Source organism: Marmota monax, unplaced genomic scaffold (genome assembly GCF_021218885.2).
Source record: "Marmota monax isolate L192 unplaced genomic scaffold, Marmota_monax_Labrador192_F-V1.1 WCK01_AAM20220418_F8-fsc00055, whole genome shotgun sequence".
Classification (NCBI taxonomy): Eukaryota; Metazoa; Chordata; class Mammalia; order Rodentia; family Sciuridae; genus Marmota; species Marmota monax.
Window position 1 is genome coordinate 5,753,032 of NW_026695205.1, and position 16,690 is coordinate 5,769,721.

At 47.7% G+C, this 16,690-nt stretch overlaps 1 protein-coding gene across 1 annotated transcript in view; it reads left to right on the forward strand.

The window, feature by feature from the left end:
• Slc9c2 (solute carrier family 9 member C2 (putative)) overlaps positions 1-14,745 on the forward strand; it is a 55,413-nt gene extending 40,668 nt beyond the window's left edge. Inside the window, exons 19-27 of the mRNA XM_046429965.2 lie at positions 984-1,132; positions 3,116-3,241; positions 4,260-4,358; positions 5,868-6,035; positions 7,031-7,162; positions 8,195-8,380; positions 10,244-10,328; positions 12,506-12,561; positions 14,166-14,745. Coding sequence (XP_046285921.2) covers positions 984-1,132; positions 3,116-3,241; positions 4,260-4,358; positions 5,868-6,035; positions 7,031-7,162; positions 8,195-8,380; positions 10,244-10,328; positions 12,506-12,561; positions 14,166-14,201 — 1,037 coding nt within the window. The 3' untranslated portion in view covers positions 14,202-14,745. The remainder of the gene's footprint in view (positions 1-983; positions 1,133-3,115; positions 3,242-4,259; positions 4,359-5,867; positions 6,036-7,030; positions 7,163-8,194; positions 8,381-10,243; positions 10,329-12,505; positions 12,562-14,165) is intronic.
• Positions 14,746-16,690: the final 1,945 nt, after the last annotated feature.

Consider the following 16,690-nt stretch of genomic DNA (forward strand, 5'->3'; position numbering starts at 1 on the left):
GTGCAAAATCATCTGGTAGAGGCTGGCATAGGGTGGCCCTTAATACATGGGAGCGGTCAGTAAAGACAGGGTTGTATGCCTAACCCCACTGTAAATGCTACCTGGGTTTATGGGAATCAAGCTTTCTGATTCTAACTGAGAAGCACACGGTCTAATAAGTGAAAGTGTGAGTCTGGAGACAATAGGTCAGAGTATTTTGGCACTGTTTCAGAAAATCCAACACCCACTCTTGCCATTTATATATCAGCAGATTTTTATTTTTGAACTTTTAAAGAATAGAGGTTTAGGAATGGCTGCTTCGTGTTAGGTTTTAGATCAGTACAGAATCTTACAAAGGTTTCTTGACTCAGTTGCATAAAAGGGAGTGTCTGTTTCCACGGAGTTATTGCCCCTGCTTATTGCCTGCTTACCGGGTCAGCAAACACTGTGCTCATCATTTTACAGAGGAGAGAGGTTAGCTTGCCTGAGGCCCTATGGCCAGGGGGCGATGAGCTCACTTTCCTGCTCTGGTTCCTGACCCTCAGCCTAACTTCATTTTATTGGTCGGCTCTTTTCAATGAAAAGATGTGAGAACCTTCTGTGCGCAAGGCCTTGGGCTCAGCGATAGAGTTACAAAGCAGCAGCCAGGGACATCTTACCCCCACTCACGTTCTAGTCCATGACTCCTCACGCTTATTAAAGCAGAAAGAATAGGCAGTTTGAGCTCAGAAAGACCCAGGGCCAAAGTCCTGGGCCTCTTTGAGTCTTTCTTTTTTTCACCCAGCCAACAAAAAATCACGCAGCACGGAGGCTGAGAGCGGTCAGTCAAAACAACACTGAACCGTGAGGAGTCTCGTAATGCAGACGTGGAGAGTTAGGCAGTCAGGTGCTTTCCTCTGAGCGGGTGGGCAGCCCTACAGGCTCTGTGTGGAACTGGAATGAGGACACGCGGCAATCCTGGAAACTGAGCGGAATGCCCATGTGGGTATGGGCACTGTCCTCAGGACTCATAGAGCATGAAGGCCGTGATGTCGTCATTGCTCTGAAGACTAAGCAGGCAATCCGGAACGTGATCGCTAAAGCTCTGAAGAATCTCACCTTCCTCAGGTCGAGGGGCATCATCGACGAACACGAGGGCATCGAGTTGAATAAGGTAACGAAGCAGTTTCCATGTTGCCTGATTCCATCGGCCTGGAACCCCACCCGCATTATGACTTTCACAGGAAGTAATAAGTGAGGTAGGTCGGGGAAAAGAGTGTTCACGGGCAGGTCCCACCTCTGGCATTGCCTGTGGACTTGGTTGCTTCCCGTGCACATGATGCCAGTTCTACCTCTTGCACCCCATTAGTCAAAGCTGCTTGGATGCAAGTAACAGAAACCAGCTGGAGTGAGGCTTAGTAAGGAAATAGGGCTGGTGGGTTGATTCAAAGGACACAGAGCAGCTCACGGAGCCCACAGTAGCCAGGCTGTGTGGCCAGGCTTCTGGAAGGACTTGCCTAACTCCAGGAGGCCTTTCCAGAGTCCCGTTTCCTTTCGGGGTCGCCCTCTGTGGCGCCCTCCTCTGGCTCCGCTCTAGACTCACTAGATTTCTCCATCAACTGGTGGAGTGTGTTCGTCCTGGTCCCACTGACGTGGCACTGGAGGTGGCAGCCACCTGATAGTGCATGGAGGGGAGGGGACCAACCTGTGTGTAGGTGTGTCTGTGGGGATCGGAGGACGCAGCTCCGAGAGGAGGAGCAGGAGGATGGCCTCACCGGTCAGCTAACGAAAATCGCCTTTTAAAACATTGTAAAAGACTTGCAAGAAAATCAGAACAGTTAAGGCAAAGGGAAGAAAGCCACATTCAGTCCTGCGTCTCTGTCACATCTGACCCGAGACTGTCTGTGTGGTACGAGTCCTTCTGCTCCCATGTGAGGAGCTGCGTCCCAGCACGTACCAGGCAACGGGGGCTCTGGCCTGTGTGTGCTGCTCACTGAGCCTGTCCCTGGTGACACACGCTCTTCCTCGTCACGGCAGCGCCCAGCCACGGACACCTGCTTTGTGCTTCAGTCACTCGCTGACTCAGTCCCCTCTCGGTGGTCTCCGGGAAGACAGGATGCAGGCCAGGCTTTTTCCTTCAGGGCTCTACCTCTTTAGTTTCTGTAATGTCCAGGGAAGGACCAAATGGACAGTCCATTTCCCCTGAATGCCTGCATGAGGGAAGAAAGGGCCACTTGGTAGTGGTCCTCTCCCTTTTGTGTCTTATATTCTACCTTTTAAAATTAGTCCTTTTGAAGTTTGTATAAGACAAGTGGATGCTCGATGTCATTAATTAATATAAAGAAACAATACCTCTTATGAGCAGAGAGACTTATTTTCCCTGTAAGTTTGTTTAGAAAGTTGCTGGAGGAGTCCATCCCTCAACAGTCTCCTCTTGAATGCCTACTGATTGGCTAACTGTCAGCACCTATCCCAGGCCATAGGACATGGGGGAAGATTCAATGCAATTGAGTGAATCCATGTTGGAGACCTACTAAGCGCTCTGGGACCCCAGTGGGGATACAACACTGACCCCCAAGGTCCACGGTTCTTTGTTTTTCATTCAGTCATTTATTCATCCAACCAACGGCAGTTGAATAATAGGAGGGGTGAGACAGGAAGGAAGAGAGAACAGCACTACAGGGTAGCGAGTCCCATGGTGGAGACACGGAGGCAGTGCCCGAGAAGAAGGGTGATGACCTGATTTTTCTCTCACTGGAAAAGAGAAGGATTCTCAGAGGCCACAGGCTAGGACTCTGTCTTCCCAGTTAGAAGGCTCAGAGACGCCAACTGTACACACCAACAAAACACAGGGAGGTCGTGGAGCAATCAGTGCGGGATTTAGGACATCTGTGTTTAAGATAAGCTGGGGCACCATGTTCAGGGGGTTAGGGACACGGCAGGTTCCATCTGAGTTCATACATCAGTGGTGATCACTAGGGCAGGAGGCGGACAAACAAATGGGCTCCCGTGAGAGGAGCTTTGAGCTAACTCAAGGTCAAACCTGCACAGGAGTAATTTATGTGGAGTCCTAGGGTTGGATTTTTTAATGTACAGCCCGTTTTCTGTGACAGTACCTGATCACCTGATCATCATTATTTTGGTTGGTTGCTTTTAGGTACTTCTTATGAAAATAAAAGCACTGAATCATTTTCCAATGGCAATCCCACCCCCTACTCCTGACAAGTACCTGCATAATATCATCTGGATGGAAAATAAAGATGTCCTCATTGAGTTCTTCAAGGTAAAGCTTCTGTCTGGCTCGGGCTTGATGCAAATGTTGAATATTTCCGCCATTTTTTGTACCATCTAATGTACAGAAAAGCACATCCAAAGGGAAATCCTATAGTGGCCAATCCAAGGAGAAGCAGATGAGGCCCAGCAAAGCTAGGGGCAGACAGCTTGTGGGACTAGGGGGCAAAGACGGTTTTTCACGATGGTTCATGTTCCCCACCCAGATGGGCCATCTGTGTTTCCTGATTATTATCAATGGCATTCTATTTTGTTACCTAGAGTGCTGGACTTCCAGATGCGAATTCTGGAAGAAACCTATTTTTATACCAAGGATCTCACATTTAAATGACTGTAGAGGCCAGGCAGATAATATAAAGGTAAAACCAAGGGGGTGGAACGCAGGAGGGAACATGAGGACTGTGGCGCTTTCCAGAGCCCATCCTCTTCCTACAGGAATTTGGACCCCTTCAATAAACAGCTACTGAATATCCTGGAATGCTTCTCTCGGGTTTCCATTTAGCTATCCCTTCGTCTGTAAAGGTCTCACTGAACAACCACGATGAGGTCCTGTGGCCTTTCTGCACTGTTCCATGGTACCATGGTACCCTGTCTCTGTCTCCTTTGACATAATCACCACATCCATTGGCATCTACCCAACCTAACCAAAGACCTTCTGGCCGCAGGGAATATGTTTATGTTACCATTATAGCCCAAGCCCCAAATGAAGGCTAAAAAAATGTTTTTCTTCATTAATTTACTAATCCATCCCATAAAGCATTTATTGAGTGCTTATATCATTTGTTATGTTAGGTCCTGATCACAAAGTCTAGAGTTTGTTTGCTTATCTCTTTATTTCTAAAATAAAGACATAGTTCTTCATGTTAAAATTAAGAAACCAAGAATACAGTTTGTGTTTTTATGTTACTTAAGAACGACTCTAACTTTAAAATTTTACTTCTTTCTAGGAAAGTAGACTATGAACATTTTGCGTTGACTTTTTCTCTCTCTTGTTTTTTCTTTTCTTTCAGGAAAGAACCAAACTTGCTTATTTCGATTACGGAGATGTCATTTGTAGAGAAGGGGAAATGCCACAAGGAATCTACTTGATAATTTCAGGAATGGCAAGTGTAAGGAGCTATTCATTCTTTTTCTTTTTAAAATATTTATTTTTTTTTGGTTGTAGTTGGACACAGTATCTTCATTTATTTTTATGTGGAGCTAAGGATGGAACCCAGGGCCTCACACGTGCAAGGTGAGCACTCCACCGCTGAGCCACAACCCCAGCCCCAGGAGCTACTGATTCTTAAGACATATTTTGAAATGTATAATTGTAACAAAAGGAGAAACTTAGGAACTGAAAACATTGAGTTTTTGTCAGAACTTCTCTTCCAAATGAGCCTTGTTGGCTGGGTGATGGCGGTGGCTGAGCTGATGTCACACTCTGCATCTGAGAGTGTGAACTGTTTGACAAAGGGCCTCGTGTCCATGCCTGCTTCCTCTCAGCAGTCCTGGGAGCAGGCGGTCACATGTGGGACGTGCAGACAAGGAGACCAGGACTTAAGTCGCACACCTAACACAGGCGGGAATTCAAGCCGGAGCCCCTGCAGCTCCAGTGTTTAAGTATCTGACCTTCTTCTAAGTAGTTTGGTTCATTCATTCAACAAATATTTACCTGGTTACTACGGTGGAGCAGGCGCTGTCCACCCCAGGCACAGGATGGACAAGGCAAACACCTCTGCCTTTGCCAAGCTCTTTGCTGGTGGAGAAACAGAAGGAGATGGGCAATGAACAAAGTAGAACATGCCCAGGGTGCTGTGTCCTAATCCAAAATGCTTGGGACCTGAAGGGCTTTGGATTTTGGATCTTTCTCAGATCTTGGAACATTTAAAAAGGCCATTATGTATCATGGCATATCTTGGAGATGAGACCCGCATCTAGACATGAAGTCAGCTTATGTTTTGTGCACACATTGCACACCTAGGCTGAAGGTGGTTTTAGATAAACACTTTTAGTGCACTCCCATTTTGACTGTGACATGTGAAATTTTTCGCTTAAGGGGCATGTCAATGCTCCAAAAGAAGATTCAGATTTTGGATTTCAGATTTGTAGGTTAGAGATGCTCACCTAGTAAGATGTCAGAGGTGCTGGAGAAAAGAGGTTAGTTGTGATTTCAAAAGGTGGTTGGAAAGGTAGTATATAATGTTATATCATTTAATCCTTATAAGAATCCTATTTTTCTTGTCTTTCCTTTGGGGGTGTGGATGGGTACCAGGGATTGAACTCAGGGGCACTCGACCACTGAGCCACATCCCCAGCCCTACTTTGTATTTTTTAATTTAGAGACAGGGTCTCACTGAGTTGCTTAGCACCTCGCTTTTGCTAAGGCTGGCTTTGAATTCACCATCCTCCTGCCTCAGCCTCCTGAGCTGCTGGGATCACAGGTGTGCATCTCTGCACCTCGCTTCTTTTTTAACATGAGAAGAATCTCTGCTCTTGGAGTTGAGATGTGAAAGGAACCAGGACTTTTGTGAAGGTGAATTCTTCCTTCACTTTTGACTGATTTACAAAGAACCTTCGCCTTCCTTTGGACTAACCAAGGCTTATTAAAGGTGTTGATTTTCTGCTCTCCTTTGCAGCTGCATAGCTCGTCTCCTACCTTTGGGATAGACAGTAGCCTGAAGCCTGATAAAGGGTCCAAAACCATGTTCACAGAGTACTGTACCAGCGGGGACGTGCTGGGGGAGCTGAGCTGCCTGCTGAAGCGCGAGATGGAATACACTGCCGTCTGCGAAACCACGCTACAGGTCAGGCCCTACAGGTCAGGCCGTCAGTCTGCAGAGGGTGTCCATCATCCTGGGGGCCCAGGAATAGCTGCAAGAAGGCAGATTCCGAACCTCCCCTGCCAGGCTGTGCGGGGCTCTGCTGTGTCCTGGTTGTGGGTCTCCTTGGGTCCTGTTTCCTTGTTTATTCACTAGAGAGAAGGCCTGCCCCTTGCTGTTCTGAGGGGTGGGAAATGCAGATTGAGCTGGCACGAGTAGGTGCTCAGTAAATGGCGCCATTCAGAGAGCAGTGTTTCTGAAGAATTTTAGTTTGCTTTAAAATGTCCTTTCTTCCATTTTTTTTAAACCTGTCAAATAAAAAGCGATCTGTTCATCAAAGGCCAGCCCGAGCCTCCAGTAGATGTGGAGAATTCAGATAGCGAGGAGCCAGAGCACCTACCACCGAGAGCTTCCCATCTACGGGGGCTGTTAGGTGCAGCAGAGCGGGATCTGGTCTTAGGGGTGTGAGGAGCAGAAGGGAATATTGCCTTATAAACTTGATACCACTTCCCTTCTGGAAGGGGGCAGAGGCATGAATTTAGTCACAGGGCTGAATGATTTCTTTCCACCCCTTGACTTGAATTCTGGAAGTGTGCTCTGCATTCAGGTAAGCAGTTTGCCTCTGGAAACACGTGCTGTGAATGAGTTGGTAAAATTGAATTTACCAACTGTGACATTCAGATAAGTTCATAGGACTTCAGTTCCCAAATCTTGGACTCATGAACCATATTCTTCTATGTATCCATTGAGGGGCATGTCCCTGCTCTGTTAGTAAGTCTGGATCTTTAATTCAGCCATACAATTAATCATGTTGTACATGGCCAATGACTTTTCACAACACAGACATTTTTAAATGGCAGCGTATCACAGTTGTGTGAGTTGACAGGGAGTTTTTCTGAGAAGATGGAGATTGAGTCCGGGGGCGTCTTGTTGGACGATGGATGCTCTTGTAGCTTAGCTTCGAGTCCGTGTTGTTGCAGGCCTTCTTCATCTCCCTGGAGGACCTATATGAAGGCTTCGATGTCTTCTGGCCATCCCTGGAATATAAAATCTGGCTGAAGCTGGCTCTCAATACTGCCTCTCAGTACTTTGAATCGAGTCTCGCTGATGAGGTAAGCTGCATGGTTGAATGTGGACGAATTTTTAGGTACTGCAGCTCTCACAAAATGTATTTCACGGTGTCCAAAGACAGAAGGCAGGTTGTGTCTGATCTCCCACAGTGGGATTGCTAGCATTGGAACCACTCTCTTCCTCACGGCGAGTTCTCCCAGGCCACCTGCAGTCCTTCCTTCCAGAAGGACAGTAGATTCAGAAGGTGTGAAAAGGGTACATCCCTTGGCCAAGCACACCATGAACTGGCCAGAGTTAATGAACACTAGTCTGGTACTTTTTAACGGGTCACTCTATCTACGTTAACATAGACCTCCTGGCTTTTCAAATGTGTGTTGAGGTGACGAAACCTCTTCCATGAACCATTCTTCCAAAGAGCAGTAAGAACTGTTCTTCCAAAGGTCAGAAGAACTTTTCTGTCTGCCAAGAGGTCCCCCGCGGCACCCGAGATGGGCGTGACCCGTTAGGAACCGAGCAGCCTACCTGCCCACACCTCTATCCTGTTTTGGTGAAGAACTTTCTATCGAATTTCTTTGATCTGTTCCGATATAAATAAACCGGGTGCTAGAAGCTGTACCCGTCTGGTCACCGTGGCCTGTCGCTGCCCCCACTCCGGACCTATATTTCTGCACCCTGTGGTTATTTTGTAGTACTGCTTTTCTAGCTTTTATTCCTCAGCCAGCCCATCCTCCAGAGGGGAACCCTTTCCCTTGCCCACACGGGCCGTGGGCGGGAATGAAGACTGGTCTTTGTGCAACTAGAATCCAACAGGGCACGGTTGGCCACCCGGCTGCAGCTGCTGGAGAGCTCCTAGGTCAGGGCTGGACAACCACATCCAAGGACCCAAGACCAGAGCACGAAGCCTTCTACTCTGGAGGGGTTGGAGGCCATTCTGATGGCTGAATAAATCTGTGGCTACCAGGGTCCCCAGGCCTTCTGACACCCTCGAAGAACTCAGATCTGTGAATTCATTTTCTTCTTGATATCAAGTGTCAGCTCACATGATTGATGGAGAAAATGTGATTTTATCATAGGACTTAAGGTTTCAGAAGTGTGTGATGCTCAATCACGCTTACGTGGAGACTTTATCAAGCTACAATGAAATGACTATCGATAACGTGGCCATGAAGTTTGTCATCATCGTGTTCGGCAGCGTAATTGATAGCAAGACGGAGGAACCATATTTGGCACCTTGCATCATTCCTAAAACCTGTGAGCAGGTAAGGGGTGCCATTCCTCAAGAGCCAGTTGCTGTTCATGGTGCCCATAAGTGGCTTTAAAACCCAAATGATGATTAATTAATTAGTAGCTAGTAGAGAGGGTTTCAAATGCTTCTAACATCAAGAAAGGATAAACATTTGAGGTCATGGATACGCCAGTTACCCTGGTCTGACCATTTCACATTGTATGCGTGTATTGAAATGTCACACAGTAACCCCACAAACGTGCATAATTATGATGTGTCAATTAAAAGTTAAAAGATATATAAAACTTTTAAAAGATATTGAAAGAAAATAAATGAAATAAGAACAAACAAATAAACCTCAACCAACCTCAAAAAAAAATCCAACCTCGGAAGGCCCTGCACTTCTCATGGGCCCTCAGCCGAGCAGTGTGTCCCCAGGGCCTCCTCTGCTCTGTGGGGGGGCCTTCACAGGCTGTGCTGCATCCCATGGCTGGAACCCACCTGTTCTCTGCTGGCCAGGCCCAGCCGTGTGTGGGAGGATGGGTTCAGTGCGGCTTCGGCATGTGCTCTGCGGTGTCCTCCCTGGCTGACCGAGATGGTGGGGAGGGGCTGGACCCTTTGCTGTCCTGTCTGGGGTCCTAGGTGCCTCTTGAGAGTAGGCCCTGGGCCTCTGGCCTGGTCATTCGGTGCCTGTGTAGTTAAGGATGGGGAAAATGTGAACACTCAGGGCACAAGGGGCATAGGAAAGGTCGAAGCCACCTGCTGCTGGACCCCTGGGGGGGGTGGGAGGGTGAAGCCCACCACTGAGGAGGACCAGAGGCCGTGAGAGAGCTGACATCTTCTTCATCTGGTAGTAAGTTTCTTCTCTTTGGTAGAGAACTTTTCTGTCTGTTGAAACTATGGAAGATTAATAATTTCAACAATTTAGAGGATCAAGGTAATTGAAAAGAAAAAAAATATATTGTAAATATATATATTTATAATAAAAATAGAATTTAAAAAATATATTTTTTTAAAAAAATATTTTTTCAGTACTGGGGGATTGGCCACAGGGCCTCTTACAAGCTAGGCAAGTGCTCTGTCACTGAGCCACAGTCTCAGTCCCCTCCCTTCAGTTGGATTTTGAGCCAGGGTCTGGCTGAGTTGCCCCGCTGGCCGCCAGCTCCCCATCCTGCTTCAGTCTCCTGAGTGGAGGGATCACGGCTCACCCCGGGCCTGGCTTGAATGTTTGTAATGGAAAGTGGAAATCTCTTTAGCTTTTCAACAAAGGGTGGGTACAAGAGGGGGGGCAACTGCCTACCATCCCGTTTGTTAAGAGTCAGGTAAATTTGGATTTAAATCTTAACCCAGCCAGAGGGGTGGAGGGAAGCACAGGAAGTACCTGACCCCTGACCCTGGGTTCCTCCTCAGGGTAGGGTGGCGGCCCTGTCCCTTGGCTAGGGTGAGGATTAAAGAGATGAGACAACAGATAGCGTTTAGAAATGAGAGCGGCTGTCATTACTAGTCCATGACTTACATGTCTGGAAGGCAGGTTTTGTGGCCTGTGGAGCCACACCCCTCGAGGGAGTCAGCCCTGGCATCCTGGGGAGGCTGGGCTTGAGCCCTGCTCTCCACCATCTCAGTAAAAGCCCTTCATTGTTTGCTGGGGATTCCCAGACCAGCCCCAAGTAAGGTGTGGAAAGTTCCTCTCTGGTTTTTGTAAGTACTCATAAAGACAATCAGCTGGTCTAAGACTTCTTGAAACAACATCAAAGGAGATTCCAAGTTAAAGAGACAGAGGTTAGGCTAGAGACCCAGCCCTAGGTTCTGGCCGATTCTTATGGGGGGAAAGTTGGGAAGCAGCCATCCTAGGCTTCAAAGATGCTCTTTTGCATGATTTTTACTTTTTTTCCTTTAGATTCAGGGAACTGCAGATGTAAGCAAGCTGTTGGTCATCCAAGCATCTGAGCCGGCCAAAAGTGATGGTAACACCAATGTCGTGGGTAAGTGAGAATCTTTCCTGGGGTAGGAGAGTCGTGGTGCAGGGACGTGGAGAACTCATTTGATCCCGAGGAGGCAATTTGAGAGGATGTCCTGTGGGTTTTCAGTAGGCCCATCCTCGGGCCACCCAGGGAGGCCGCATGGTTTCAGGGAGATGCTGTAATCCTCCTTCCCATCTCTCCCTCCATACTCTCAACAGGGGAGAGCGGTTTCTGGGCTGGGCTGGGTGTCTGTCCTGGTAGGCTGGAGCCACGTGGTGCAGCTGTGGGTGGTCGAGGAAGAGGAGGGCAGACTCTCCCACGTGGGCCCGGGAGTCGGGAAGGGGGTGCTCCTGGCAGCTGAAGGCAGTATGGAACCTGACCCACACCCCTCGAGTTCTCTGGCCCACAGACTTGCGTGAGGTGCTCTTACCCCGTCACCTTGTATGTGCAGTCACTAGATGGCCATCAGCAGCACCTGCGTGGACCGTGCTGCTGAGGACCAGCTAGGCAGGACTGTTCCAGGAAAACTCACGCAAGGTCTCCCCCACGCTCAGCACGTGCCTTACCAAGTCCCTGCCAGCACCCTCCCCGCCGCCCCAGCACGGACACAGAGCCACCCGTTCACACTCATTTTGTATTGGTTCACGTCAGTGATACACGACACTAAGATTCATTTTGCCACAGTTATACATACACGATATGCTCCAATTCAGTCCCCAGTATTTAGTCCCCCTCCCCCTCCTCCTGCTCCCTTTCCCTACTCTGCTGATCTTTCTGTGGAAGCCATCCTCATTTGTAACACTGATGGGCACCATCCCAGTGTGTAGAACTCGTGAGACCTGCTAAATTAATAGTATGCAATTCTTAGGGAAACCCTCCAAATTAAGAATTCACTGTCTTCAAATTATGTGCAAAAAGTGAGATTTTATTAAAATGTTTCTAGGTCACTATTTCTCATTTGCATTGTTCTTGTAAGATGCAGCCCCACTGCGTGCTGTGCGCTAAGTTGGTGAGGAGGAGAGGCAGGCATTAAATAAGTCTTTGTCATTTTCCCTCAGCAACAATTTGAACCTCAGGCACTCCTATGGCTCACATCCCATCCCTTGTTCTGGGGTCACAGGTAGCACTGTGTTGTAGGGAACCCCCTCTGCATCTGGGTCGACTGTCCAAGTTGGCCCTGAGATGACCGTTATTACCCTGTCCTGCCCTGCTGCTTCAGAGCCACTTAGGAACAGGGTGGTCTGCGGCAAGGTGGCTGGGGACTCAGGGCTTACTATTGGCCCCCTTGGGGTACCCTGAGGGTGACTGAGTCGAATCAGAAAGCAGGGAACAGGCCCTGTGGTTCTTGGGCCTGAGGCCTCCTACTTCCACTAGGCCCTTTGGAATCTTTTTTTTTTTTTGGGGGGGGGGTACCGGGGATTGAACCCAGGGGCACTGGCCTACTGAGCCATATCCTCAGCTCTATTTTGTATTTTATTCAGAGAAAGGGTCTCACTGAGTTGCTTAGTGACTTGCCATTGCTGAGGCTGGCTTTGAACTCGTGATCCTTCTGCCTCAGCCTATGGAGCTACTGGGATTATAGGCGTGTGCACTGTGCCTGGCTTGGAATCATTTTTATTCAAAGGGAAACACATTACTCTGTATTCCTTAGTGGGTTTGAGTGAAAAGTTCCACATGGTGAGCCTGTGGATGGGATCTAGCCAGCACACTGTGTCGGACCCACACCCATATTTTCTTAAACATTTTAAAATTAGTTGTCACATGGGAACATGTAGAAAGAAGTCTCGCCTTTTTAAAATGCAGATTTTGAGTTTCTTTTTCCCCCTGCCGACACTCAGCCCTCATTCCTGTGTGACAATTAGCGAGAAAGTACCAGCTGTCCTCTGTAGAGGGGACAGATGCTCCTCATCTGCCGCAGTCCACAGTGCTCCCTCCTGCCTTTACCCAGCCCACTTCAGTGTTTGTGAGACCTACCTTATCATTGGGTTTTGTCAGCCTGTGTGCTGGGCTTTTGCAAGCCTCTTACAAACCTCTGAGGGAAGAAAGTGAAGAGCCCATTTGGAAGGGAGAATGAAAGGGGTGAGGGAGGCTTATAGGAGAAAGCAGATCTGTACTTTGAATATTCTTCTGCTGTCTTTACTCTTAAATTCCTAATGCATTTTTTTTCCTGTTCAATGCATGCACTTGGTTCACCTTAGTCAACACTGGTCTTCGAACGACCAAGAAAGAATACAACTGGAAGAGAAAGGATATGGTAATGAACTCGGCACTCTGAAAAGGTTTTTCTTTTTGCATTAAACTGCAGAGCAAAGGTAAACTGTGAGGTCAAGGAGCAATGTGCAGGTGTCGAGGAAAGAGGCCCCTTGCTGCAGCTCATTAATTTGGACAAATCGAGATAAAGCTCATCTGGATTACTTAAAAATTAAAATTATAGAGTATTTATGAAATAAGTAATTTTTCCACCCCATTTCCCCTTCCTTGATCTCTTCCCTTGGTATTAAGTTGAAAAGTGAGGCTCTCTGGGATCAGGGTGGAGCTGGGACATTAGTGTCAGGGTGCCCATGCTCCTCCTGCCTTTGGACTCTGCACTCTCTTGGATGTAGGGCACTGGGCCAGGGTGTGTGGCTGCACACTGACCTTGGGCATCTGCCTATGGTTTTGCTGAAAGATCTTTTAACTCTTGGGTTATTTAAAGTGTTTTATATTAAAGTGAACATTATGGAGTAGGATGGCGAACTTGCATGAATTTTTAAGGAAAACACCAAACATTTTTAAAATGGAAAGTCCTGTATTTTTGGCCCCCACATCTTTTTCTACGTTCCTCAGCAATCATGGCTAGTTTAGGAAAGACTGAGGAGTGCTGGAAACCAGGGCTAGAGCTGGGGAGGGAAGGGAGCTTGTCACAATGGACCGGGACAGAGCAGAGACGAGTCTGGTGGGTGGGCGCTGCCTGCAATGCTATGGCTCTAGGGTCTCTGCTAGCCCCCCAGCAGAGCCCATCTGCCTGTGTTTGGGCAGAGTGGAGGTGCAGTAGCTCTGACGGGGCAGCAGGTGCTGGGCCAATGTAGAGTGGGGCCAGGTAGGCGACAGTGCTGAGCTTCGGGGGCCTTCAGTGCCCTACCTCCTGCCAGTCTCTAAGCCAGACGTCAGGTCACCCCAAATAAACCTGCATCTATCATGCAACTGCAGCTTTAAGAGCAGGCCTGTGGCCCACCCCATCCCCACCAGATAGCCACCTTAAGATCCTTCTAAGAAAAATTTTGGTCCTACTCCTGTCATTTCTGATCCTCAAGGTGGTTTGCAATGTATTTGTTGGGGGAGGGAAAGGTGCATTGATCAGGGTCATGGTCAATAGTTCTTCAAACAAAGCAACTTGGTTCTTTCTATGCAGCCCTCCTGGGGTCATCCTCTCCTTTCTCTTTAAGGGACTTTACTTCACAGGTGGAAATCTAACTGAGAGCCAAGTAATTGAGCTCATCTGTTACTCTCTTTTCCAGGCCCAATTATTAAAAGCAAAAATAAAAACGAAAAACTTTCATTCCACAATGAACGAAACCAGGTTTCCAGTGCTGTGCAGCCAACCATACATTAAAAGGAACTTAACTTTCATAACACGCCTCTTTTCCTGAAGCACACCTTTTGACAGACTGATAGAATTAACGTAGAAACTCCTTCCAGTGCAGAGATGCACATGCAGTTAATTACAATGCATTACTCAAAGTCAGATGTTTTAAGGGGGAATGCTCCAGATATTAAAAAGGGAACTGTTCAGTAAGTTTTCTGGTTCCACTTAGCAGGTAAGACGTTTTCCCTGAAATGTTCATAGTCTAATATTTTACTTTTGACCTTCTTTTGTAGCAGGACACTAGGTACCAGTTTCGAAAAGGGCATTGACACAGATGTGATGTGTGGAGTCGGGTTAAAGGCTGCGCTGCTGTCCTGGTTCGAGTGCTGAAGGATTACCTGACAAGGATTTTCTTAGAAACCGCTGAAACAGCTCACTGCTGGATCTCTTCTGTAAGCAGTGGATGGACCGCTGTAAAAACCAGTTCTCAGTAGTTGTATAGTGTACGTGACTTGTTCAGAATTCTTCAGGATAATGTAAGGTACTTTAAAACTTATGGCCTGCCAAACGACACCCTTCTTCTAGCAGAGAGTAAGTTATCAAATGTGTTGTACAATTAATGTATTACTGTCTAAGGCATTAAGACCTTCAAGTTTTATTTGTGAAATTACTATAATTAATGCCTCCTGATATTTTTCAAAATCCAGTTACTCTCCCCTCCCCAGTCTGGGGAACACTGAAAAGTGGACCGCGATCCAGTCTTGGTCACGGAAAGCAAAGTTGAGGAGTTAACATTCCTACGTTCCCAGTCCTGTTGGTTGTCACTTTTCATTCTATTTTTAAAAGTTAAATAAAGTTGCACGTTGTGGCTGACTTTTTATGATGTTTTAGAATCCATTATGCGTTCTCATCTCAGTGAGACTTTGAAGATCACATGATACCTAGGGAAGTCATAGCAGAGGTGAGACTAGAAGGAAAGGAGAACCTTGCCATTGGCGTTCCTGTGGGGGTCGGGGTGGGGCTGCTGGTGGGAAGCCCTGCAGGAGCACCACCCACAACCCACAGGGGGACAGGGCTGCTGCTGCTGCTGCCTGAGCGTCAGCATGGAGGCTCCTGAAGAGCCTCCTCCTTCCTCCCTGGCCTTTCCCTCTCCTGGCCACAAAGCACCTGTAACACCCGGCCTTCCCTTTGCTTCTCAGGAGGAGGGTAAGGCTCTGACGTTCTGTCAGGAAGGGACCCCTCCCGGGCCAGACTGCCACGTGGCCAGAGCTGTCTCCGGGCTCATCCTGAGGTGACCTGGCACCTGACCTTGCTACCCTTAACACAGTCAGGTGCTCTTCTTCAGGTCTGGGAGGGCAGTGGGCGCCGTAGTGCCCACCGGGCTCGGCATCACCATCACCGGGCTGTTAACAACGGAGTTGTGGCCATCTGAGGTGCCGGTCTTTGGGAGTGGGCTCTGGGCTCAGCATTTTGATGGGCTCCTCAGACGCCTTAGTGCACACTGAAACTCGGGGTCCACAAAGGTAGGCGGAGGGCATAGGGGTGGAAAACAGACGCGTGCTGTCCAACTCTGCTGGTAGAACACGTTACCTCTACTATGCGGGGCATATTTGTATCTCACAGGCAAAGAGCGAATCACGTGCCCGTTTCTGACCCAACCAGTAACAAAAGGGTGATAATGATCTTTTAACCAGTTAATACATCCTTGTCCTTCAAACCAGAATCAAAGTTGCTCTGCAATTTGCACGACTTCAGAGATGGAGTCAAAATGGACATCTAAGGGAGTAAATGACTGACGGTTCACTGCGCCCAGGAATTGGCAGCTTGAGTGGCCATTCTGACCTGGCCATTGTTGCTGGTGTACCTCCTCCAAGCTTCTCTGCAGATCTCCACCCTTCCTGTGGAAGTTGAAGGTGAGACCAGACTTTTGACATGATCAGTTACACATTTATCACTTAGAAGGCCATCAGCCCACACATCTCATGATTCTTGAGAAGTCACGTGAACTGCCTCTCCAATTCCTTGTTTCTAACATAGCTGTGATGATCATGTTAATTCACTTTCAATGAATAAATTCTTGGATACACAATAGAACTTTTTCTATTTTCAATAAGGGAACTCTTATCTTTCCTGTCTGATAGTGTATTTAAAGTGTACCTGGGCTCACTTCTGCCCTAAAAATGCATATTCGTTATGGAATATTTTATATTTGCAAAGGAACACTTGCAGTGTCATGGTTTCAAGCTGTTTAGTGAAAGTACCAGCACGTGATTTGAGGGTACATGACTCTTTTGCTTGGGCTCTTCCAGCGTTTTTAAATGGCATCAAAGTGTGGAGAAGAGACAGCTGAATGGAACACCAAGGTTCGGATGCCTGAGTGGTGAGGAGCAATAGGTTTCCTGAGGTTGGGGAAAAAGTTGAAGGATGTGATTCTGTTTGCTTATTCAATGGCAAATGAATGTCAGACGATTAACTTTAAGAGTCTGAGTAATATTGGAGATTCAGACTCTGCACTGTCAGAAAAGAAAGCTGAAGCCAGACTCTCCGAAGAAGGCAGACGTCAAAGGGAGGGGAGCAATGAGGAACCTAAGCTACAGAGCCACAGGCCCGGGGCAGTCAGAGTCACCAGTTCTTAGCAGAGGCCGGCACTCCCCAGAATATTGAGCAACTTGGGATTTTCACCTACGTGTCAAACATTCTTAGTGTCACTCAAGTTTTACATACAGAGAAATCAAGCATGGTCCTCAAGGTAGACTTTAGGCCCAGCCATTCCATTTAGGCTGAGGTTATGGTCCTTGTACTGGGTCATTTACCTCAA